Source organism: Ambystoma mexicanum, chromosome 12 (assembly GCF_040938575.1).
Source record: "Ambystoma mexicanum isolate Mex_15411 chromosome 12, UKY_AmexF1_1, whole genome shotgun sequence".
In the NCBI taxonomy this organism is placed as follows: domain Eukaryota; kingdom Metazoa; phylum Chordata; class Amphibia; order Caudata; family Ambystomatidae; genus Ambystoma; species Ambystoma mexicanum.
The window spans coordinates 1,179,332,690-1,179,358,977 of NC_090936.1; the positions used below are offsets into that span (position 1 = coordinate 1,179,332,690).

The window sequence follows — 26,288 nt, forward strand, 5'->3', positions numbered from 1 at the left end:
GGTCATTTTTCCAATCCCCAATGAAGTCCGGCACTTCTAAATTGGAATAACTGTAACTCATAATTTGGCAAATTAACCAAGGCCATAATGTTATTTTTGAAGTAATACTGAGCGAGACAAAAGGATTGGAGTATGCCATGGCCAGAGCAATGTGATTGATGTCTGGCATGTTGTTTGAAGTCACAATGAGAAAAGAAGGGCCTTCTATAGCCATAACTGCCTGCTACCTAAAACCAGATGCAACTGAACACCCTTTTGGTACAACCATCAATGTTTTTCACCACTAGAAAGAAGGCTGTATCCAGCGTGTGTTCAAATATATTTTTATTCATACAAAATAATCTTTTCAGAATGAACAGCACAAGTTATTTTTCTAAGAAGAAATCCATACATCGGCTGAACCCCTTGTGAAGACTGACGTAGCGCTATACAGTACTGACAGAGAAGTGCTCTTACCACATGCCCTGAGAAGAACACGCGTGTACGGGATCAATGACGACTACAGATCGGCAATTTATCGCCCAGAATAAGAGCCCAATAATATGTAAACTGTAAAGTTTTAGTCTATTGTACGATGCCATGCGTGTTATTCAAGGGAAAGGAATCAAACCCTCTCTCCTAAATGCAGCCCATACAACAAAAGACACCACCCCTTGCAGTGTATATGTATATGAGCAAGACCATGCTGATACATGACTAACCATCAGAGACACACGCTCAACAACACAGGTATTACAAGACAGCAGTCCACACTACATTTTGTGGTCATGAAGGGAGCACGCGTTCATTGATGCGCCCAATGAAAAAGCGGTTGGAGAAACGGGTCTGGATTCTGGAATATGCTCCATCCTGTATTTTTCAATGTATGGGACGGCTACCTCCCAGACCTGTGGATTCAGAAAATAAAAGTTTTTAAAATCTCAAAACAATAAGCTGCCACGGCACCACTGCAGGGTTTCTTTTAATTTCCTGGACTATTTAAAGTTAAATCATGAAAAAATAGAAGACAATTGGTAAATAAAAACTCCCTATGCTGAGGAAGAAAGAATTACAAAATGACAAAGCTTTCTGATGCCTCAAAATTGATACAGGCAAACGCGCTGCAGTTTGTAATTGCTGCGCGACTGACACTGGGAATTTTGGTGCTACCATTTTTAAGAATGTAAAGCAGAAACCATAATTGTACACAAAGGACTATGAAACTAGCATACCGGAGGGCCGCAGTGGTAAATAAATTGTGAGATTATCTTCACATGTGTCTAGGATAACAATGGGACCATTCACAAAAAGCCCACAACTCCCGATTTCTGGACTTTTCAAATCAAGATTAGGACCAGGGATCCGATTTAGGATTGGTCGAAAGACATTGGTTAAATCCTTTTTTATTACATCTCGTTTAGACCTTAAGGTAGATCAATTTAACCATTTTAATTCTTATTTAAGAAAAGTAATCACATTTTACAAACTAAATAAGGATGAACAGGATGCAAAGACACTTCTGTTGTGAAGTTGGAAAAGTAATTTGCATTAGAATATGATTTCTTCTCTTAAGAAAAAGTGTTGACTCAAGGTTCCAACCATAATAGAAACCTGGATTTTATGATTCTCCTTGGTTATTCTCACAGCTTCCTGTTCAAGCCAATTAGTAAACTCTGACTGGAGGCTCTGACCGTCTGCAAAGGCTGCGTTCCAAGCTTCCCTTTGTTAAATACGCACACTGGGCACTTGTAAAGGAGATATGAACAGGTGTATCACAGGAAGCCCGAGGTGAGGCTGCCATTCATCAACCACACCCCCCTGCACAAGTTATATCATTAGAGGTCTTACGATCATTCTCTATTGTGTGCTATGTGACCGTTGCCCTCATTGTAGCCCTTTAGTTCAGGACCACTAACTTTGACAGTGGTCACCTACCACAAAATAGAGCCATCTAGTGCAGGCTACAATGATTTATTAGCAACCTGTGAGGGGCACACAGCCAACCAGGCTGCTCCGAGCACGGGTGTTGGCCGATATAAAGCCTGGGTTGGGATCAGCCAAGATTTGCATGCTCATGCCACTCCCTCGCATATTCCCTGCAATCAGCAACGAAAAAACGTACCTGTGACACTTCTAATGGTCCTACCCTATGCTGAAGGCTGTTCTCTGTGTTGCTAAAGTCATAAAATCAACACAGAAAACAGACTTCAGCAGAGGCGCAGCCGTGCAGATATGGCTGCTAATGGCGCAACTTCCGCCATGGCGGGCCATACATGCCGATAATGGCACTGTGCGGCCCTCAGTGTGCTCATGCCATTAACTTAGGCAAGTGGGTCATTACCGATAGGCACAACTCGCTGTTTCAGATTTTGTAGCCTCAATAGTGCCTTGAAGCAATTAGAAATGTCCTCCTTGGTTTGTTCAGAACATACAGCATATCAAATCTAAAAACTTGAGGTTCCTATAAAGGAAATTTGGAAATCCTTTTCAGGCTTGTGTGAGATTTTGCTTTTGATTCTGTGATCGGTCCTACACTGGTTTTGACACGGAGCTGCTTTGTTCCAGAAGAATCTTGCTATTTAAAAAAAAAGTGTTATATGCCTCTTCTTCGTTTGTTGGCGATTGAGAATCTTTGTGTTTTAAAACAGACTTCTTGAAATACCACGACAGACTGAAAAGGCCTCAAATTTCTGTTCTGTATCTGCAGAAAGTAATCCATACTGTAGGGTTTCCCAAATTACAGATCCCATTGTGTGCCTTGTTTTTAACCTATAACCTGTTTTTCAGAAACAAATCCAACATAATAAATAGTAATTTGCCAGCTTGACAGACCCAAGCCTTCCACACTTGCCGTTAGGGAGAATTCTCAGAAATGTGCTAATTCCTCTCTACCATTGAGACCCCCAGCAACTTTGCTGGATTTTGAGGACTTGAATTTTTAACCTGGGGAGAGCGAGACCCTTGTTCCCACTCTCTCATGTATATTAATGTGATTTTGAACGCTGTTTCTTTTGGTTGTGGAGTCTGACAAACTCCATAGGCATCATCTTTTACATTGTGTCACACAGCAACTTCTGTGCAGTGGCACAGGGAAGTCTTTCAGATTTCCTCAAGGTTTAAATACCTTCTCTTGGATAAACTACTGTTTCCAAGGGCAGTAAAGTGAACTTTCTAGACCCAGCACACACTATCTTACAATAGGGGGCTGGAGGGGTTACTTAGTATCCCCTTTGCCAAGCTTCTCATGTAACATTTGTATGTTACCCTTTCCTCGATGAATGGCTGGTGGCAGTGGTTTACTTTTTACTACCATTGTGTGTTTTTACCACGGGCTGCCTTCGCAGCCACGGTAAAGCACCCACGGGTGCCATTTTTGTCAAAATTGCCCTGGTCTTTTTTCACCATTTCTTTGTGGAAAGGTCCTTCTTGAGATTTACTCAGCGTGCCAACCCAGGTTTGGTCACTTTGTTCATTTTGTCTTTGGAGGAATTCATTAGTGAAGCCCGCCTCTGGCTCCAGGGTGTCTGGCGGGCGCAGGAAGTGAGGGAGGTCTCTGAAACTCCCTGTGCTTAGTCTCCTAGGAGACAGGAATGCACTCTTAGGTGATTGGCTGGCTGCCCACCAAGGACAGCCACCCTGCTGGGTGACTGGCAGCTAGGCTGGAATGAATGGGAGAAACCTGCATAAAAAGGTGAGGCCTTTGGCTTGGAAGACAGAGTCGACCACTGGACGAAGGAATCCAAAGAAGAACTTGGAAGAGATACCCGCTGCAACTCCTGGACCGTTGGTTTGCCCGGTGAAGCCCTGCTGAAGCTCTGAATTTGTATCGACAGAGAAGCCCCGCAAGGACGACTTCTCCCCTTGAGTTGGTGGGACCAATCAACTCCAAAGTAAGCCACCTGGAAATCCTCTCGACGCTGGTTGAATTTCCACTTTAGTCGCTGCTGGAGCCGAATAGGCAGGGAGAGGAACACCAGATTGTGAACGTTGCTTTTAAGCTGGCCAAGAGCTCCAGGAAGATCCTCCGGACTCCGAGGAAGCAGGACTAACCGAGCCTGAGCCACCTCAGAGTCCTGGACCCCTGATCCAACAAAAAACCATCTTGACAGCCAGGAACCACAGTGTTGCTATTTGCAGTAGATACGAGGAGCTGAAAACACTGAAGTGCCACTTGTTTGAAGATTGCCGGTTGTGGTCGGTGACCGTCCCATTGCAGTGCTGGAGTCCCCAGAAGTCCTCCCTCTTGTCCCCACGACTGAGGCGCAGGAACACCAGGATCTGTAGAGCTGCGCAGGAGCAGAAGCCATCTGCTGCACTTTTCTTCAACCTAAAGGTACGGTCCAGTCTAAGAACTTACCTCTTGCTGTGCCACCTTGCTTGATCTCAGTTGAGACTTGTCTCGGTTCCTCATGTAGTTGCTTACATCTTCTACTACTCATAGGCCTAACAGCTTGTGGCCCTACATTTGATTCTACTTTTGCTACAAAGATTTCTAAAACATTGTGCAAGACTTCTACTTACCTGCAAGAAGTGCTTCAGTTCACCTTGACTTTTGCTAACTTAACATTGGCTAGCCTGGCTCCCTGAATGACTCTTCTCTCCTCTACTTAACTTTTTCCTAGAAGGAAGGCAAAAACACATAATTGACTTTGCATTGTTTTCTTTTTTTTTAAGTACTTACCGGATTAAGAATAATTGTGTGGATACTCGTCTTATTCCGAAACCTGTGAAACCTCTTTTCTTTGACACTCCTCTCAATAATATTCTAAATACAACAGTGAGATATTAATGTCCTCGGCACCCTAACTATTGAAGTCTCCTGAGGGTGTAGGTGGTGTCTGTGGGCCATCCCAAATGGTATTTGCTGATTTAGGAAACTAAGAGTGTGTATTTTAAAGTATATTTGTGTGTTGCTTTATATTGCTCCCTTCTGAAGAAGGCCTATTGAAACTCATTGTTAAATTTATAATTGTTTAACCAAGAAACCTTGTGTACAAGTTTATTTGAATACTTGTCACTGTGAATCTCTCTAACTCTCCTACAGCTCAAATTGACCCCTCTTGATAGAAGCCTGGCTATTCGACCACACTACCAACCTGTGTAGTACAGACGTATACCAAAGGTTGGGTTCCTATTGCCAGGAGGTCAGGGTTGTTGTAGTGCACCCGAAGGGTACTGCATACAATCTTGCCTAACACTTGCATCAAGCAGTGATATGGGGCAGTAGCTTTTAGGGAGAATTCTCAGAAATGTGCTAATTCTCTCCACCTAAGAGACCCCCAGCAACGTTGCTGGATTTTGAGGACTTAATTTTTTTTAACCTGGAGAGAGTGTGACCCTTTTTCCCAACTCTCAAATATGTTTTGCTGTGAATTTTAAGTTTGTTTCTTTTGGTTATGGAATCTGACAAACTTCATAGGCATCATCTTTACATTGTGTCGCACAGCGACATCCGTGCAGTGACACAGGGAAGTCTTTCAGATTTCCCCAAGGTTTAAATACCTTTCTCTGGGATAAACTACTGTTTCCCAAAGCAGTAAAGTGAAATTGACTTTACTTACCATTGTAACTTTCTAGACCCAGCACACACTATCTTACAATAGAGTGCTGGAGGGGGTTACTTAGTATCCCCTTTGTCTAGTTGGTCATGTAACATTTTATATGTTACCCTTCCCTCATTGAATGGCTGGTGGAGTCGTTTTGTTTGAACTACCACGGTTTGCATTTACCGCGGGCTGCGCAGCTCCGGTAAAGCAACCGCGGGAGCCATCTTTTTCAAAATGGCCCCCGGTCTTCTTTTTTCACCATTTCTTTGTGGAAAGGTCCTAGAGATTTTATCTGCGCGCCAAACCATGTTTGGTCTCCTTGTTCATTTCGCCTTTGGTGGGATTCAGGAGTGAAGCCCGCCTCTGGCGCCAGAGTGTCTGGTGTAGGCAGGAAGTGAGGGAGGTGCCCAAAACGCCCTGTGCTTAGTCTCCTAGAAGACCCAAATGCATTCTGTGGTGATTGGCTGGCTGACTGTCCGGCAAGGACAGCCACCCTGCTGGGTGAGCGACAATGAATGCGAGAGAACTGAATAAAAGGTGAGTCTCTTGGCTCGGAAGGCAGAGTCGACCACTGGACGAAGGAAAAGAAGAACAACTTGAAGAGGACACATGCTGCAACTCCTGGACCCTTGGTTTGCCCGGTGAAGCCCTGCTGCAGTGTTGAAACACCAAGTTCGTATCGACAGAGAAGCCCATGCAAGGACGACTTCTCCCATTGAGTGGTGGGACCAATCAACTCCAAAGTAAGTCACATGGATATCCATCTAGGAGCTGGTTGAATTTCCACAGAGTGCTCCTGGAAACCGTATAGCCAGGGAGAGGAACACCAGATTGTGTGCGTTGCTTTTAAGCTGGCCTAGAGCTTTTGGAAGATCTTCTGGACTCCCAAGAAGCAGGACTGACCAAGCCTGAGCCCCCTCAACAGAGTGCAGGACCCCAGAAGCAAGGAAAGCCCACCTCAACAACCAGGAACCGCAGTGTTGCTATTTGCGGTAGACGCAGGGAGCTGAAACGCAAAACAGCCACTGAAAGTGAAGTTTGCCGGTTGCTAGTTTTGACCGTCCCAGTGCATTGCAGGAGTCTCCCGACGCCCTCCCTCTTGTCCTCATGACTGCGACCCAGGAACAGTGAGATCTGCAGAGCTGCACAGGAACAGAAGTCATCAGCTGCATCTTTTCTTCATTTCTAAGGTACTGTAAACCAAGTCTAAGAGAATTTACCTCTTGCTGTAGAAGTGCTTGTAACTTCCACAACTCACAAGTCTAATCAGCTTGTGGCCCTACATTGGATTCTTCATTTCATCAAAGACTCCTAAGAACTTGTGCAAATACTTTTCTACTTACTTACCAGAAGTGCTTCGTCCTATACAAGACTCTTGCCTATTGACTTTGGCTTAGCCTATTGAATTGTAGGACTCTTCTAAGAGGATCTAAAAGTGGTTGCCCTGCTTAAGAAACTTGTGATCTCTTGTGTTCTAATAACCTTTGCCTTTTACCAACTTTTTAAGAGTGTTCTGAATGCCAACAGTAAGATATTAATGTCCCCATCACCCTAGTTCTAGTTATTGAAGTCACCTGTGGGTGTAGGTTGTGTTTGTGGGCTATCCCAAAAGGGCCTTTTCTGATTCAGAAACAGAGTGTACAGTATTGAAGTGTATTTGTATGTTACTATTATATTGCTCCCTTCTGAAGAAGGCTTTATAACTGACTGATAAATAAATTAATAATTATTTATGCAAGAAACCTCGAGTGTAAGAGTTTATTTGAATACCTGTAACTGTGAATCTTTGTGTAACTCCACTACTGCTCACAGTTCCCCTCTTGAGATGAGCCTGGCTGCTCAACACGCTACCAAAACTATGTAGTACAGGCTTATACCAAAGGTTGGGTTGCCTATACCTGTAGTCAGAGTTGCTTGTACTGTTCCGAGAAGGTACTGCATTCAAACTTTGCCTAACTTTAGCTACTTTGGTCACATCGATCCCCTTTTTTATAAATTGAAATTATCTCAGCCAATTTCTAAGAGTCTGGATCCTCCTCTTACTCGATCTAGCGAGCAATGAGCTTACGTGAGCTAAATGGCTGTGGTATACTCATTTCAAAATGAGTGTCAAGGTCCATATATCCACCAAGCTTCAATAGGTTTTTGACAACAACGAGGAGATATAACCGTAAGCAGTGATACTTGCCTTTTCATCAACCAGCAACCTGTGCACAGCTTCGATATCCGGAGCCATGAATCGGTCCTTCAGCCAAGGCCTGGCGGGTGGAAAGGAAAGGACATTAGCAGATCATTAACGGCCTCCAACGGGCCTCCAACAAGTGAAACTCCAGTGCAAGGTTTGTTTTCAGTTACCTGACAACAACACGCACAAGGTCATAGACCTTCTCCAATGGCGTGGTGGTTCTAAGTGGGCGTAAAAACTCAATGCCCTGGCAGGCTGCGAGAAGCTCAATGGCGAGCACTAAAAGAAAAAAAACATTGGAAAAGGGGCATCATTAATGTCTCGGCATCAACAAATGCATCCAATTACAACACAATGGAAAGTTAATTTAAATTTGATTTTATTTCCATTTCGTATTAAATTTCAACAGTAAAAGTCAATATCACATCAATCACCAAAATAACATCAATTTCAACAAAAACATATCCCCCCCATAACCCCTTCCCATCCCCCTTGGTTAAAAGAGGAGCAATCGGATTCAGTTCACAATATTCGGGCACTCACAAACCTTACGCGGCAAGAAGCAATTCTTTTACCAATTATTTGTAAAGTTCGTTGAAGGGGGCCCACTCTATCTCTCTGCTGGAGGCCATTTCATGGAGCTGAGCAGTTAAAGTCTCCACCTCAGAGTCCCTTGGCCTTTGCAGACCACATCTGCTCAGTTGGGAGATTTTCCGATTTCCACCAACTTGCTATACACGCTCTTGCAGCCAAGAGCAAAAAGTGGGCCATGTGCGGAACTCTCTCCCAAGGATTACCCCGTTTTTCCAGGCCGAAAAGTACCAATATGGGATCACATTTTCTCGAGACCCCTTCCACTATTTTAATCCAGCCTAGAACTTCCAACCAATAAATTTGCGACTTCGGGCAAGACCACCACAGAAAGTTAATTTAGAGGGGTGACCTTATATTTATGGGTCTTAGCCTCAGCATAATAATAAGCATAATCATTTTTGTTTAGTACATAAAACACATCTCACTTAGGGAGGCATCAATGATTAAACCATTAAATGAGGAATGGATAAAAAACAAGCATTAGCAAAGCCAAACGGTCTAGCTTTACAAACGTATAGGTCAATCCTTTTTGTATTGCGGGGGCTTTACAGAAAATCTTACTCTCCACATTTGCAAAGGCAGAACTACTGGCTCTGCCAAGGATTATTTTAATGGCCACCATCATGAATTTGGGGAGTCGTAAGGATTATATACAAGAATTCCAATCCATCATGGCCATATTCTTTGACCATAATTACTTAGGTTGATGTAGACATTAGCTTTGCCACCCGTTAATGGCCTCGGGCCCAGGTTAGATAATGCGGAATCTTGTGCCATTGAGAGGTTTTAAAGCTAGTCCCCCTGAATACTGCTGTGAAATGGTTTAGTCCTGTGTTACTAAGAGGGCAGTATAAAGGCAGGCAGGGGAGCCTGCCAGCCTTGGATGAAGGTGGCCAATGACATGGAAGAGACTGGCAGGAGGCAGCGCACAGAATAAAGTGGTGATTTCGCAAGCGAGGCAGGACTATGCATGGTATATATGGGACTTGTAAAGTGTGAGCCTAGCTGGGAAGAAACTGTGCGCTGTACAAAGGGGACCTACTCCAGGGGATACTAGCATGGTGCAGAGGTGCAAAAGGAAGAGAATGGAGGAAGGATGCAGCTGGGCTGAGAGGAGGCAAGGCAAGAAATGTAGGCAGGACAGGGAGCCATGGCTAGATGAGCGAGGTGATGTTGAGTATCGTGCAGAGAAGGCAATGAACAAGGCAAACGGGTGGTATGACAAACTGGTGAAGTCAGATGAAGAAGCAAGCCTTCCCATCAAGTATAACCCATTGGTGTACCAGCCAATGGGAGGGGGGCCTCATTCTGCCATAGATGGTAATAATATTAATGCTGAACCTGGAGCCTGATAACAATTAGCACGTGACTCAACACCTCCAGAAAAACCACAGGTGGACCATAGATCATTATCTATGCCTTAACCACTCTAAAAGAGAACTTCTTTGGGCTCCCAAACTGGGCAACGCTACCCATCAAAAGGCCACCTCTCATGGTGACAGCCCCCACCCATTAGACCCGGTAAACGGTCTAGATCTAATTCTCAACACCAAATTCTCACTGCAACCACGAATATACTTGCTAGGTGGTAAACTGCACTTCCAATCCCACATGCATAGGAGAATTGTTCCCTACTTGGAAACAATACAAACGTTTGCGGTGACCAGAGTCCCTATACTCTCTCACCTATACTAGTGTTTCATCCAGGAGTAACAAAAAAACAAAACCAACTGCAATAATAATAAAGCAGCTAGACTTCTTTTGGGACTCAAGCCCTGAGACCATTTCTCAGCAGGCCAGAAACCCCTCACCTGGCTCCCCGTCGCAAAAGAATAAAACACAAAATCAATGGTAATACTTTGCAAATCCTCCTCAACATTGCTCCTAAATACTTGGACTCTTACACAAAGAAATATGTACATAAAAGACGGCTAAGATTATTGCAGGTCAAAAACCCAACTACAATCAGATTCAAAAGACAAACACTGGCGGCAAAAGGCGAATCGTGATACCTAATGGTATTCGGTCTGGAATTCTAGAACCACTTCAAGAGGTCCACAAGGTGTGCATTTCCAGCTTTAGGAACAGAAGATCCAACTCTGATGTGCCTGCGTACATTAACCAAATAACCTCCCCCCCCCATTGATGCTTATGCTTCACTCTAGCCCACTTATACTTTATGACTAGCACTTCCGCCCCACGTCCACCATTAAGCCGTTACCTGATAACCTCAGATTCGCCTGCCTTGGTCTTGCGAACGGTTACCTTACTTGTTCCAACGCCCACTGGTTATATGTGTGTTGTAATATGAATAACCTGCAATCACCAGGATTGATCTAATCAATGCTGCCTAAACAAAAGCATCAACCACACTGTGTAACCCACCCGTCAGCTCAGATCTCCGATACCGGCTAAGTAAATAGACTACTTGGGAATTTAACCTCATCCCAAGCATCCTATTCCACACCTTTGTATTGTACACGTTGACCCCTGTTTTTCTCAGCTGCTTTTAAGTGACAGCCCTGAGAGTTAGTACATCCCAAAACTCAAAAAAAGTCAATAAAAATGATTTGCAGCAACAAAAAAAAAGAAATACGATGCAACACAAAAGTGGAAAACAGTATCCGAAGCATAAACGGAAATCAAAACCAGCTCTTAAAAGCAACATTCAAGAACTAACTTAAGCAAGATGTCAGGCAGTATAGCAGAGCTTTCACTATGATGCCCTTGCTCTGCATCAGAGAGCAGCAGGGTCAATGTAACCTGCATCTTCAAGAGCTCTGGCATAGAGTGAAAGTTCGGTCAAGCCAGACCTAAAATAGGATTATCTTTCAAAGTACATCTGATGCATTGCAGTTTCAGAGCATTTTGGTCTCCTCTGTACCACTGGACGAAGAGGGACCGATATGACAATGGTATTCCCCTTTAGCAGGGGCATATGATGATAAAAGGAATTTACATTGTTTAATTGATGGCTGGTGGAGAATCTGCCTAACATCTAAAAGAATGCAACCCCAACCTCCCAGCTCTCCCGCCTGCCTGCATCACATCCACCTCATCGGGAAGCTTTCAGCAGATCAAGGAAAGTAATATTTAACCTTTAAAGATACATCGAGTGTCTGCCACCGTGCATTCACCTTCTAATGGGGTCCTCATCTGTATGAGGAATGAGTCATTGAATAGAAAAAGCCACCCAATGCAGTCAGTCACAGGGCTTGTGGGCATATGACAAGTTCTAGCCACGGCCAGCTGGGGATAATCTGGACCCAGTTCACAGATGTCCTGAATGTACGCCATCCACCTCTGCCCAGCGGTAGGCCTACCTTAACATGATTTGCTGCTGGATTCATTTTTCAGGCTCCGACTGAGACCACATCCCACAGTTACTGTTACTGACATTACCGTCTGCACATATACTTGTGTTGCTAAAAACTGGATGGCAGCAGATTGCTCTCCTTGTCCTCAGTTGAGTTTTTCCCCGTGATCGCTGACAAGGATATGGTTGCATGCTCCTTTGTATCCTTCCTTAAGCAGCTGCCAGATAGAATGAGGTGTCCCCCAGTGTCCTTTCCTCACCTCTATTCTTCTTCAATATGTATACTAACTCTTACATTCTAAGGGGTTTCATTTTCAGTAGAAATGTGCTGATCCCAACATTTACTTTGGATTATTCATTGATAGATGTAGTAAAGCGATTCTATTAACCTTTTGACAGCTAACCCCGCCACCCCTCCCATTGACACAGACTGCCACTGCCAGAGAAATAATAATTTGGCCACATGTCCATGAACTTTAGGCCAAACAGAGAAACCACCCTCAAATTTAGGATGTATATGTAAATACAATTTCTAGAGGCAAAATTGAATCTTTTTAATAGAAATTCATACGTCATAAGGTCATAGGGTTGACAAGATTCTCAGAGGCAGCAAAGGCCTACATGTAAAAGAGCAGACAATCGTGGCACGATAAAACGCAGGTGCACTTGGTTGGCTCCAAAATGGCCCCCAGGGTAAAATCTGGTTTGGTGAACTTGCTGGCTGAGAACTTGTGTGAATCTCCATGCACCTTTTTTCAGTAGCCAGCTATATTTGTCCACTCGGCTCAATGGCACTTGACAGAGCTGTTTCCATAGGACCATTTCTCAGGGTGACATAGCCTTTGCTTTCTGCATCTGGTCCACATGGAGTATGAAGAAAAGCGAAGACCCTGTGGATGGCACTGGGGCACACGGGCTGATCAAAATCACAGCTCCTGTAGATCATCTTAAAAACTGAATACCCCAGGCCAGGACCTCTTCTCCCCACTCTCTCTTTCTCTCCCCCTACTCTTTGCCTCCTTTGCCCATCTGATCTCCTCACAACCTCTCTCAAGTACCTTCTCCCTTCTTCTACCCCCTCTTCTGCTCAACCCTTCCCTTCGCCAGTCTATAACTGACACTACTCAATTCCCCACTCTCACAACCTTCCCACACACACACACACACGGACACACACACACACACGGACACACACACACACACACGGACACACACACACACACACACACACACCCCCCCCCCATTCTGAGGTCCCATTCTGCGTCTCTTACCCCCACAGAGAGGGATCCTTTCATTGCAAAGGCATAACATTTTTTACAGTCTCTGTGATGGTCCCAGCTCGATTCTGTCAGCGCTTTGCTGATTCCAAGATGCAGTGACTGCCGATTCTTTCCCTTGGTATGAGAGGAGTCTGCCAGGAGAGTGTTGGTTTTCTTCAGCGGCCCATTGGTCTGGTAGTGCATTCTGACCGGGTAGTTTTGAAAAGAAAACAGAACTTGAGCCTGAATGGACCATGCATGGCATTGGGTGATCAAAATGATACCGTTTAAAATATCCAAGGCACGTTCAAGAGAAAATGTGGGGTCCTTTGGTCATGCCAACTCCCTCGCCCCACCTCTGGGGTAGCATAGACTCATTTGCACTGGTAAGCCTCCTATCCCATGCTGGGAGTGGTCTCTGTTCCCCCTATTCCGATGACTAGGTCAAGCGCCTGACCCATGTACCAATGCTGTGTGGCTTGCTACTGTTACCAGCTCAAATCCCCTTCTTGGAGTATAGCTTGCCCTCGTCCCATGTTATCAAAAGAGTGTAAGGAGGTATACCCTTGTGTCATGCCTTGTTCCACTTTTATAACAGAGATCACAGCTGGCTTCGTAGTAGCGAGAGGGAGAGTAACGTGAAGCCATCATGAAGCAAGACACAGACAACTGATTCAAAGTTCAAAATAAAAGGTTTCATTTACTCAAATGTCAGGATGGTTGAAAGCCTAACTTGCCCTTTGCTAAGGAGGGATTTCCCGACCTCAACAAAACTAAAGAAAGTCTGTGTCATAAAGTTCAACTTATAAGTCTGTCTGTGTCCAAAACCTATCCTTGCCCTCACAACTGAAGCTAAACAATGTGAAGGGATGTCAACAATAAACAAAATGGTGATCAACACAAAGTTCTGAGGTTCCCTTCCCCAAGTTCAAGGCAACACAGTTTCAAAGAAAAGGGTCTTGATGCTTCTGACCTCAAGACAATATTTCAGTTCATCAAGTCTCACGGTTCCCTTCCCCAAGACTTCAACTTGCCAACTTATACTTGGTTTCAGTCTGTCAATGTGCAACACAACTCTATATCAACTTGCCACTCCTTTTGGATTGAGTTAACAGTTCACATGAATTACATCTTCTTGGTTTACTTCAACAATGTCTCTAATTTACACAATAGAGTGTTCCCTGGTCTAGGCACAGTTGTCAGCCCACACGGTCCACCCATTACAGATCACGCAACCATGAACTCTAGGCTTTTCAGCCCACACAGGTTCTTCTGTATTTGCCCCCGTGTACAGATTCACACTCTCCTTGTTGGCCTCTTGGCTTTATGTGAAGGCTCACACTCTCTTGGCTTCTCCAGATTAGCCTCTTGGCTAGGCCAAAATGTGTCACTTATCCTTTGCCAGCCTTTGGCCTGGCCGTACTGTATTCATGCATCAAGTTCACTTCGTGGTGGTTTTATTTCTTCCCCATCTTTCCGTCATGCTCTTTCACTCCTATTATTTCGTGTGTTGCTTTCAAATGGGCACTTTCACATTTAGCTTTCATCAGATCGTACATTTACCAATAAGGTTTTCATTCAGTTTGGTATTCAATTTAGTAAATGCTTTATTTGCTGCTGAACTTTCATTCAACCTGTGCCTTCAGGTGTTTTCAATTTGTACATTTCATTTACTTCATTCACTTTCATGCTGCCCCTAGTAAGCGCCGGTTTCAAGTGATGTCCCCTTTCACTCACCAGTCCTTGGTGTTCCTTTTAGGCAGCTGCGTTGCTCCACTTTTGCTCCGCTTGTGACGCGAGCCCCGCTCACTCTCCAAATGCTTTGCTGCGCTCATCGGCAGCTCTGGCTTCCTTTCCACGGATGCAGGAGTCTCGTGTCAGCTTCTTGCTCACACAAGTCTTCTACGTCTTTCTTCCTTGGTCCCCAACTCAGTGCTGCTGCGCGGTCTGGGTGCAGTTTCTGTACCACTCGGTCCAGCTCCTGGAGGTCACGCAACCACCAACTTCCTCACAGTGTCTGTGGAGTCTGTTCCATCCTGACTCACAGGGAGCCTCTCCTCTTGTTGCTTGAGGTTCTCTCTCCCGAGGGCAGACTGCCTCTCGGTAGGTCCTCTTCTCCCAACTCTATAGCTTCCCTTGCTGAGGCTACAGGCCAACTTCCTGTTCCCAGAGTCTGGGTCCTTCAATTTCTACTTTATACAGCGGGGTCCACCCCGCGCAACGTCCGTCTCGTTCTAGTTGTTTCAAGGTCCTCTTCATGCTTCCTTGAAACCACTTGGTCACAGTCCTTGGATTATTCATCCTAAAGTTATTCTTCTTGTTTCCCTGCATCTTCTTCATCACAGTTATGTTGGATTTTACTGATTATACAGAGGAAACCTTGCAAGAGCACACAACAGTACTCTTTGGATGGTTATTTGATGGATTAACCAGGGTCGTGGGTTGTAAAGGAAAGGGTTTAGGGAGGTTCTTCACAATATGGGAGTCCTTATCCTCATGAGGGGAGTCCCTCCCTAGGAGGTCTTCCTGCATATTACCACCTCTACAGGGACTTTTGGGTAGTGGCCTCACCTCCCTAGCCTCATAGGGAAGTGTTCCCCTCTGCAGAGAATTGATGAGAACCTATGAATCAACACAGCAGGATAATTACTGTTATCAACATTAAAAAGTTCAAGATTATGAATTTCTATTCTAGTAAAAAATCCCTTGGCTTTGCCTGGAAACTAGGAGCTTTGAAGCTGGAGGTGGTCAACCAGTTGAGGTACCTCAGGTATTACTTTTTAGCAAGCCTCAAGAGAGAATGGATCTTGAACATAAAATAAAATTTAAAAAAAAAAAAAATGCTATTTCATTAACAACTCTGATGAAAAGAATGAACCATAAACCTGCTAAATTCTCCTTTACACCAGTCAAATTCTATGAGGCGAAAGTCATTCTCTCTCATTTATGTATTGGAAATTCCTCATTTCCTAATACACTAGATATAAACCTCATTGAGGGACTAATATGGTGGAAAATACTGATCCCCACCAATTGCGTGCCTATCACATTGATCCAATTGGAACTCTGTCTGGTCTCTTTAAAGTCACGGGTTGGTCAGAAGAGGTTTTTACTGTGCAGAAAAATCATAGACCCCCTAAAAACACACTATTTAATGAGTTCAAGAAGAAGTCTGATACCGGTCTTCTTAAACATGGATACACATGTGAAAGATCTTTGCATCTTATGGCAGGATCTTTAGGTATTTTAAACACTGGCATGTTGAAGAAAATACTATGGCAATGCGACTGGTGTAATATAAATATTAAGATCAAAAGCTCCATCAACTAAAATACAAGCATAAGAAACGTGGAGCTTTGCTCTGATATTTAATCCAGTGCTCAATTAAGGCCATTGAGAGATTGTTATGGTGCGAAAAGGTAGACGCAGACACAAGGATACAGTTTGTAAGACCTTTATTTATCAAGATGAGGGTTTGGGATAACTCCTATCTTGCCCAACGCTATATGGGAGAAGTCTCAACCATAAAAGAAAATAAAACTAAACAAAAACAAAAAGGATGTCCGTTTCTAACCTAAACTTGCTCTCAGTTTCTAAATAGATACTGTGTAAGGATTTGGCCAACGTAAAAAAAAGAGTGCATTAAAGAAATGTCAGGATAGCACTGCAGTGGCTCTGCAGCTTTCTTCTTCAATGTTCTTTCAACAATAACGGAACTGTCCCACAGCTCCCTTCCCCAAGCTTGAATCACTCTGGATCATCAAAGTTTCATAACAAAGTTTGAAATATTTAAACAGTTCCCACAACTTCTGTTCAGGTTTCTCCAGACTTTGCTCTTTCCCCAGACTCAGCAGCCCTCTTGATTTCAAAACTTCATTTTCACAGCATGTAGGCCTTCTGCCTTCTGGTCTTGGACCACAAAGTTAGTTCTAGCTTGGAATTCAATAGGGGTTCCTTTCCCCCTCAGATCGAAAACTCATCACAGTTCACCAAATCTTCATGTCAGAGACTTTCGAGTGTGCATAGGTTTACTTTGTTCTATGCGTGGCCACTCTGATACCTTGGCTTTCAGATTTGTGCCCCTGCCACTTGGTTTCTTAATTTCTATACTTTAACAACTCTTTGTATCAGAGACTTTCGAATGTGCTTACTCGCTTTCCTTTATGCGTGACCACTCCAACACTAACTCTCATGGGATCGTGCCCTAGGCACTATCACTTGTGCTTTACTTTAGCTCCACTTCAGGCTTCGCACAGCTCCCCTGCACTTCGGAGAGATACCTTTACTTTCATCTGAATCTTTCCTTAAAGTGTAGACGTACACACTACTTTCCTGTAACTTTGTTTCATTCTCGCTCACACGCCATTTGCAGTTCACAATGGACAATAGAAGATTTTTCTTTCCATGCAGCTTTCATCTCTCGCGTGTCCTTGTACTAGCAACTTTTTTATCTCCCGCGCTTTGTATCTTTCACCAACTGGGTTCCCCTCTGGCTTTGAACTCACCTGTTGTAAGCAGCCTAGCTTTCCGTGTCAACGTCCGGGACTCCTCGATCGTCCCTCCGACCGCCGACACTCCTGGGTGGCCTCTCTGGCCCAGGGGAACAAACACATTCAAGGATTTGGTCTTTAGAGAGCAGCTTTCCATGCCATCCCCTTCTGGCTCCCTGGAGACACTGCTCCCTCGTCACACTCTCTCTGGCCCTTTCAAACCACGGTCTCACAGCGTTTTGGTGCTCAGTTCTCTGCCAGCCTCCCTCGGGGTGATCAGTCCTTCTCTGCAACCTCTTAGCTCGGTCTCTGACTCTGGTTCTTTCTCCGGCTCCAGATCATTCTCTGTCTCTTATGTGGTTACTTCTTTTATACACCTGAGGAGCATTAACAGGCTTCAGGTGGCAACAATGTTCATTCAGTGCCTGACTTCGCCTGACCTTGTTAATGGGACAGTCATGAAAATAGTAGAGTCCCTCTGAACGTAGCTCTTCAGTCTGTGTAGTATTGAGACGGTTTAATCAAGGAGAGTTCAGGGAAAACCAACTGTCTGGCTGACAGTAGGTTGGGGGGATGTTGGGTAGAGGGTGTTTAGAAAGGGGGGAGATTTAACAAGGGGGGTCCTGGGAGTCTCTCTGCCAGACATTAGTCCTGGTTACGAGAGACTTACCCAGAGTCTTTAGCTCACTATCTTTTCACAGAGAAGAAATATCCCAAACATATCAGTCTTTGTCCTGCCCTGGGGCAGTCCAGCACCGAAATGCGAGGCAATTCTCCTCTGAACAAGAGTACCAACAGAAACCCCAGACACGTGTTTCGGTCTGGTTGGACCTCATCAGTAGGGTGGATCTGTGCCTCTCTAAGAATAGTGAGCAAGGGGTCCACGTCTGGATTCCCCTAGTAACTTAGGGTGAGACCCAAAGTTACTTAAATATGCAGATTTAACAAGGGGGGTCCTGGGAGTCTCTCTGCCAGACATTAGTCCTGGTTACGAGAGACTTACCCAGAGTCTTTAGCTCACTATCTTTTCACAGAGAAGAAATATCCCAAACATATCAGTCTTTGTCCTGCCCTGGGGCAGTCCAGCACCGAAATGCGAGGCAATTCTCCTCTGAACAAGAGTACCAACAGAAACCCCAGACACGTGTTTCGGTCTGGTTGGACCTCATCAGTAGGGTGGATCTGTGCCTCTCTAAGAATAGTGAGCAAGGGGTCCACGTCTGGATTCACCTAGTAACTTAGGGTGAGACCCAAAGTTACTTAAATATGCAGATTTAACAAGGGGGGTCCTGGGAGTCTCTCTGCCAGACATTAGTCCTGGTTACGAGAGACTTACCCAGAGTCTTTAGCTCACTATCTTTTCACAGAGAAGAAATATCCCAAACATATCAGTCTTTGTCCTGCCCTGGGGCAGTCCAGCACCGAAATGCGAGGCAATTCTCCTCTGAACAAGAGTACCAACAGAAACCCCAGACACGTGTTTCGATCTGGTTGGACCTCATCAGTAGGGTGGATCTGTGCCTCTCTAAGAATAGTGAGCAAGGGGTCCACGTCTGGATTCCCCTAGTAACTTAGGGTGAGACCCAAAGTTACTTAAATCTGCAGATTTAACAAGGGGGGTCCTGGGAGTCTCTCTGCCAGACATTAATCCTGGTTACGAGAGACTTACCCAGAGTCTTTAGCTCACTATCTTTTCACAGAGAAGAAATATCCCAAACATATCAGTCTTTGTCCTGCCCTGGGGCAGTCCAGCACCGAAATGCGAGGCAATTCTCCTCTGAACAAGAGTACCAACAGAAACCCCAGACACGTGTTTCGGTCTGGTTGGACCTCATCAGTAGGGTGGATCTGTGCCTCTCTAAGAATAGTGAGCAAGGGGTCCACGTCTGGATTCCCCTAGTAACTTGGGGTGAGACCCAAAGTTACTTAAATATGCAGATTTAACAAGGGGGGTCCTGGGAGTCTCTCTGCCAGACATTAGTCCTGGTTACGAGAGACTTACCCAGAGTCTTTAGCTCACTATCTTTTCACAGAGAAGAAATATCCCAAACAGATCAGTCTTTGTCCTGCCCTGGGGCAGTCCAGCACCGAAATGCGAGGCAATTCTCCTCTGAACAAGAGTACCAACAGAAACCCCAGACACGTGTTTCGATCTGGTTGGACCTCATCAGTAGGGTGGATCTGTGCCTCTCTAAGAATAGTGAGCAAGGGGTCCACGTCTGGATTCCCCTAGTAACTTAGGGTGAGACCCAAAGTTACTTAAATATGCAGATTTAACAAGGGGGGTCCTGGGAGTCTCTCTGCCAGACATTAGTCCTGGTTACGAGAGACTTACCCAGAGTCTTTAGCTCACTATCTTTTCACAGAGAAGAAATATCCCAAACATATCAGTCTTTGTCCTGCCCTGGGGCAGTCCAGCACCGAAATGCGAGGCAATTCTCCTCTGAACAAGAAAGGGGGGAGACCATGTCTCACTATCGGGTAATCCACCCTCAATTCCAGGGAACCCTCCACCCAGATGATCCTCCCTCGCTAGTCCGCCCCCTATCCGTCGGGATACAAAAGCGATGGCCATCCCTTGGCCACCTGTTTGGAAGATCCCCTGAGAGTGGGAAGGGAAAAAGCATCTGGTTTTTCACACCAGCGTTTGAGATTCCGTTTTGATCTCCTTTCGACTAAAGAAATGATCTACTTACGGGAGGTTAAGTCACAAGGTCACAATAGATGCACATATTGTCACACAGACAAAAACTTTATTCCATTTAATTCTGAATTGTTCCATTTTGGTAAACTTGCGTATTTTGCACTTTGGAAAATGTATTCATGATCTACATTTATTTTTGTTCCAACAACTTGTGGGGAACATGGACTAGTGGAAATTCCAACTCCATGACGTTTGATTAATTTTTAAATCATTGTAATAGGATTTTACAAACTGATTCAGTATTTACTGATAACTTGTAGCTACTATATAATGTATTGTTTACGTTTAGCATGCCATTTGTATGCTATGGATTGGGATTGTAAGATTGATAAATGTATATATGTGTGTGTGTAAGGTTTTGTTTTTAAAAACATAAAAAAGAAACTGGTGTTGTACATGCCCTTTAGAAAATTACTTCACTGCAAACCTAGATAGTGCAACTTGCAGCATTAATATGCCGTTGGGCTTTGGCAAGGGACATGTACCTGAACTTTGATGCAATGAAAAGCAGTGTTCTCATGCAATGTTACCCAACATTTCAAATGTACAAAAGCCCAAGGAGGTCCCGTCATTCAGCATTGGATGACCTCATTTCCTTCATTTTAGCTCCCATCACACACACATCTTATTTTTCCCCACCGCTTCACCATATGCATGCGCTTGAACTCATCTATTATTTTTTCCTCCCTTTCTGATCAGAGACCATGGCATTCTATTTGATCCCTATATATACATCTTCTCATATTTCCAAACTCACTTCTACCTGTTATTTCCAGCTTTACAATATTCATAAAAATCCCCCGTTCTTAACCAAAACCCGCCTCTTTAGCTTGATTTCCTACTAGACCGACTTCTGCTCATCTAACATCTTCCACCTACTGATCATAGATCGCTCTCTACTTCAATGCCCCTACTGTCTACCATTCTTAACGTTAATTTCTTGTGCGTGGTCTTCAAATCCATCCATGGCCTGGATGACCTTATCCATTAGCCGACCCCCCTCCCCCACCCTCTTCCACACCCTGCTGGCACCCGAGCATCTATTCTAATTTTCCCCTTGCCCCTCCTAGCCCCATCTCATGCCTTCTCCCACTTTTCCGCTCCCAACTGGAAGAGCGCATTCTCTCAAACCCTCGGAGAGCTTGTTTTCAGAGACTGAATTACTTGCAGCATTTTATGGAAGATCACCAAATGGCTATTCTATCACATGCACAGTGTTGTGAATGGAGTGACGTTGAGCAGGTGCAGGCGGGGACATATAGTGGGAAGAAGGTGCAGGGGAAGCTGGGAAAGTGGTTAATAGGGTAGGGTGTACGAGAAGCATTGGTGGCACAGAGGGACTACCCTAAAAAAAAGAAAGAGCACACCATCAAGAGAAATCCCCTTCCGAATGAAGTGGGGCTGAAAGACTGGATGTGGCAAGGGAGGCACGCTAGAGACCCCCACCCCACAGACGGTGAAGAAAAAACACGAAAGAAAGTTGGATGTCATCAGCGTAGGTAAAAAAAAGAAACCAAAAGCAGCAATAAAGCCAGGGGCTTAATGTGAAGATTAAACAAGAGAGGGTAAAGTGACGAGTGCTGAGGAACACCACAAGTGAGAGGGCAAAAAAGGAGTGAAAATGATTTATTTATTTATTTATTCGCATTTGTTGAGCGCACATCAGACCGAAGGCATCGTGGCGCTAGTTAGATACAGTTCACGTCCGTACGGTTACATTGGACAAGATATACTTTCTTTTACAGATATGCAAGAGCAGCAGGAGCACATGAAAACGGGGTTAGTTGAATAGGGCAGTTTTGAGCTTTTTTCGGAAGGAGAAGAGAGATGCATCAGCTCGGAGGTCAGAATGTAGGGAATTCCAGAGTTTAGGTGCGAGGAAGGGGAAGACTATGCCTCCTGCTTTGGTTCTGTTGATGCGAGGTATTGCTAGTTGATTCGTGGATTGATATCTACCTATCATGTCAGATAAATAAGAGGGAGCTGTGAGGTTGATGCATTTATGGGTGGTTGTGAGAATTTTGAAGGCGATACGGTCTTTGACTGGGATCCAGTGAGCTGCCTTTCTGGCTTGTGTGATGTGTTCTCTTTTTGGTATGCTGAGGGCTGCTCTGAGAGCTTTGTTTTGGGTTGTTTGGAGCCTAGATACGTTTTTTTGGGAGGTGCCGGCTAGGAGCGCATTACAATAGTCTAGTTTGGCTCCTATAGTTGCTCGGGCGATGGAGAGGCAGCTATCCTTGGTTAGGAATGGTTTTAGTGCGTTAATGAGTTTAGTACTCAGTGCTGAGGCCAGACTATGGCGCTGACTTGTTTGTCCATGGATAGCGTTGTGTCTATGTGAACCCCCAGTGTTTTGACTGAGGATAGGACTGGGATGATACAATTGTCTATGTTGAAATTGATGTACAGTGGGTTGTGGTTGGAGAGGGTGGATTTCTGTCCTAGAATGAGGATTTCGGTCTTGTCCCCGTTCAAGCAGAAGCCGTTAGTAGCCATCCATGCTTGTATGGTAGAGTAGATTTGCTGTAGGGTAGAGGCGTCTTGGTGATAATTCCCTGTCAGGGGGAGGAGAACCTGTGTGTCATCAGCGTAGTTTGTGTAAGTGAACCCCAGCGCGTCTAGTTTATCAAATAGTGGCTTGGTAAAAAGATTAAAGAGCGTGGGGGCAGTACAGGAACCTTATGGCACACCACAGTGGATGATGGAGGGTGCTGCATGTGCTGTGTTAGAGAACACTTTATTCGCTCTACCCTCTAAGAATGATGTTACCCAGGATGCTGTGTCATTTGAGAAGTGTGCCACGTGTGTCAGGTGACTGGTAAGAGTAGTGTGGTCTACCAGATCAAACGCAGCTGAAAGGTCAGGAGAAGGAGCAGGGCGGGCTTGCCTTTGTCTAGGATGTTGGTAATTTCGTTTTTTAAGTCTAGAAGGGCGGTTTCAGTTCCGTGTCCCTTGTGGAACCCAGATTGTCTTTTACCTAGGATTGCGTTCGATTCAAGGTATAGTTGGATCTGTGTGTGGGCGGCCTTGTCAAGTAGTTTCAGGAGGAATGGGACTGTGGTTTGGGTCGGTAGTTGTTAGGGTTAGCAGGGTCTAGCGTCGTTTTTTTTAAAGAGAGGGCGTACCCAGGCCTCTTTAAGGCTGTCTGGGACTATGCCCGTTTTGAAGGAAGCATTGATGTAGGCTGTGAGACGAGGGGCGTGTGGTTCTGCGCAATCTTTCATGATTTTAGGGGGGCATACATCACCCTTACATTGTGAGGGTTTTCAGTGTCTGAGAATGTCACTGACCTCGGTTTCGGAGATTTCGGTAAAGGCAAATTTGGGCACGTTTCTTACTTTTACATTAGGTTTTATCTGTGCATGTGCACTTTACTTTGGTAAGGTTTTGAAGTGGTGGGATATTTTGATTGATTGATCACAAACAAAGAGAAAGAAAGAAACCAAGGAGAAGGCCGAGCCAGGAATGCTCAGCCAAGAGAGGCAGTCAACAAGAACACCATGGTCTGCGGTGTTGAAGGCGGCCGTCAAATCATATGCAGTGTGATGTATGGTGGGCTTCGTCAGTGGCTACTGCTGGGTGTATGACCATATTACTCGATCATGATCTATTAGCTAGTGTCTGGATTATAGCTCCAGGCTCGCCCCTTCGCTCCAGTCCACTACTCAAAAAGGGACAACTGTAATACAGATAATATAGTGGGTGTGCAGAAAATGGTGCAAGGGCAAATCCAAGGGACCCCAATCCTTTCTGGATTGCGAAATCTAACACGTAGCCATTGCAATATAGATCGCAGCTCACGTTTTGGCTAAGAGCATTCCAGTTCCCGTGTTACGGTACCCAGCACGTTCAATGACTGCAAGTACAGTTCTCCTCTTGCCTTAAGGTTGTGCCAGGCTCTGATATACCCCTCGCTTTCCCAGGCCATGGGTCGCCTTCCCAGGCCATCAGGCATATGGCTCCTCCCTGCTGTTCACAACCCCTGACTGTTAGGCATGATCTTCATATTTATGATAAATCTTCCTGACCTGTGTCAACTACAAAACGTTTTGCTTGGACTTGGTAATTATTTTACCTTGTATCTGGGTGAATGGGAATATTTTTCCCCCTTTCACCTAGTCATTTACTCTTTATGGGTGACGTTTTTATGTCTCGCCATATTGTGTGATTGGAGTTACAGTTTCCTATAACCTTAGACTGACTTGAATACTATGGTAGTAAGCAGCATTTTAAACGCAGTGGCTTCCTTTTTAATTCTTATTTTTTAGGTTGAACTGTTCCCAAGAAGTAAAGTGGGATTTCCCATCCCCTCTACATTGGTTTTAGTGAGTCAGCACACCCCACCTTATGTGGAGTGTTGGTGGGATGCAGTGAATTCCCTTTCTTACTTACCTGGTAACATTTATGTTACAATTGTAAGCTTACTTGAATGGCTGGTGGCAGTGGTTTTAACGTAGTGACTTTTCAGTCTTATTACTCGCAGGCTGTTAAAATCAGCCGCAGTAATGCACAGAAGGGCCACCATTCTGCTAGAATTGTGGGCTCCTTTTTTCACCATTTCCCGTTTCCTTGTTGTTTCTGAAGATTACTTTGTACGCCTTGCCAAGACTCCAGAATGTTTGAAAAGGCAGGAAGCGAGGGAAGAGTCAAAAACTCTGCAGCCCTTTGTCTTTCACCTTGCCTGAAAGGAACCAAGTCCCATTGGGGGGCTGGCTGTCCTGGTTGACGGCAAGGCCGCCCCTTTCTGTAAACTGCAGGGAGGGATTGCCAAAGTTGTGATGTAGTTCCCGATAAATACTCTGAACCTGGAAGCTGCTGACAAGTCAACAACTGGACCTGAAAGCGGAAGATGAAGAAAAGATGTATGTAGCATTTCCAGCGACCAGAGAGCCTGCTGTGTAACCGGAGCCTGATGCAACCCTTCCTTCCCCATTAACCTGGGGGTCCCGAATGATGTGACTTCTACCCAGAGGATGGGGAGATACACTAGTCAAAAGAAGACCTGCATTTTGAGCCATCCCATAATGTGCTGCAACCTAGCTGGGCTGCAAAGCGCCAATACCCTGGGACCTCGAGTCCGAGTGTGGTGCATGGTCTTCCGAAATCTGAATCCAGGTGAAACTGGTGGACACCAGCTAGATCGCTGGAGACATGATCCGAATACTTGAAGTCCCCTCGCAAGCGTGCATGACCAGATTAATGAAGAGAATCCAACAGTGATATTCGTTCTTCAGTTGGCTGCTGTAAAAAGGCACCAATCCACAAAGCCGTGAGAAAGCTTGAAGGGTCTTTTGCTGGAAGCCTCCTCTGACGACTGCTGCAAGTTCCCATCCAGTCTCCAGTTCTTTTGTCTCCAGACCAAGAATCCAGGGACCGGGTCTTGTGCCGCTGCATCCTGAAGGCATCCACTTCAAAGCTCTTCTTTTCTACTAAGGTACTGTGTGGACTTGGGTAATACTTAACTTAAGTCTGGTGTGCATCCTGTGAGGTTGAGTGGGTGCTTTGTGTGGTTGGGAGTTCGCCCATACCATTTGCCCAGGCCTAATGCTGAACTGCATGTAGGGAGACTTCTGTGAAGTCCCTGAACACTTTAACTATGAAGCTAATACTCGCTTGAGAAGAGATCCTCTGGAACATTGACTTACCTGCACCTGCCCCCTATCCTGACCTGCCTACAGCAGGCACCTAGACCACTGGGGTCCCTCTTATGCCACTGAGAAAACTCATGCTATAGACTATGGACGGACTGTTAGGGATATGTATCGTTAGTATGCTTCATTTACTCTCCTAGTGAGAGCCCAGCACTTGTTGCTGGACACCTGGAGCCTTTTCCACTCATTCATTCTTTTAGACTGTTTTCTGGAACTCTTCTTTGTATTCCACCTGTGCTATGGAGGTCGGTCTGCTCCATAGCTCATAAAAGCGTCTGTGTTTTACTACTGCAGCACGCAGCTACTCATGGGCAGTGTTGAAACTGACCTCCTTTAAGATTCTTTTTCTATATCCTCAAAGAACTACCGTTTTTATCTCTCCCAAAACTTCATAGTCTGAGAGATTGAGACACACCACCTTCAATGGAATGCCAAAGGGATCCCTAGTATCCTCCTTCTCTCTGCTCCTGTGACCTTTAGTCACATAGACAATCACCTTGTTCTGGCTGGTGGCAGTGGACGTGTTCTAGCAACTATTGTGTATTTTTGTCCATAGCCGTGTGG

At 44.9% G+C, this 26,288-nt stretch overlaps 1 protein-coding gene across 3 annotated transcripts in view; it reads right to left on the reverse strand.

The window, feature by feature from the left end:
* Positions 1-307: 307 nt before the first annotated feature.
* Positions 308-26,288, reverse strand: part of HAL (histidine ammonia-lyase) — a 146,798-nt gene continuing 120,817 nt past the window's right edge. For all 3 annotated transcript variants that reach the window (XM_069629828.1, XM_069629830.1, XM_069629829.1), the window contains exons 18-20: positions 7,881-7,989; positions 7,714-7,783; positions 308-887 (exon numbers count right to left, since the gene is read on the reverse strand). In XM_069629828.1, coding sequence (XP_069485929.1) covers positions 753-887; positions 7,714-7,783; positions 7,881-7,989 — 314 coding nt within the window. In that variant the 3' untranslated portion in view covers positions 308-752. The remainder of the gene's footprint in view (positions 888-7,713; positions 7,784-7,880; positions 7,990-26,288) is intronic.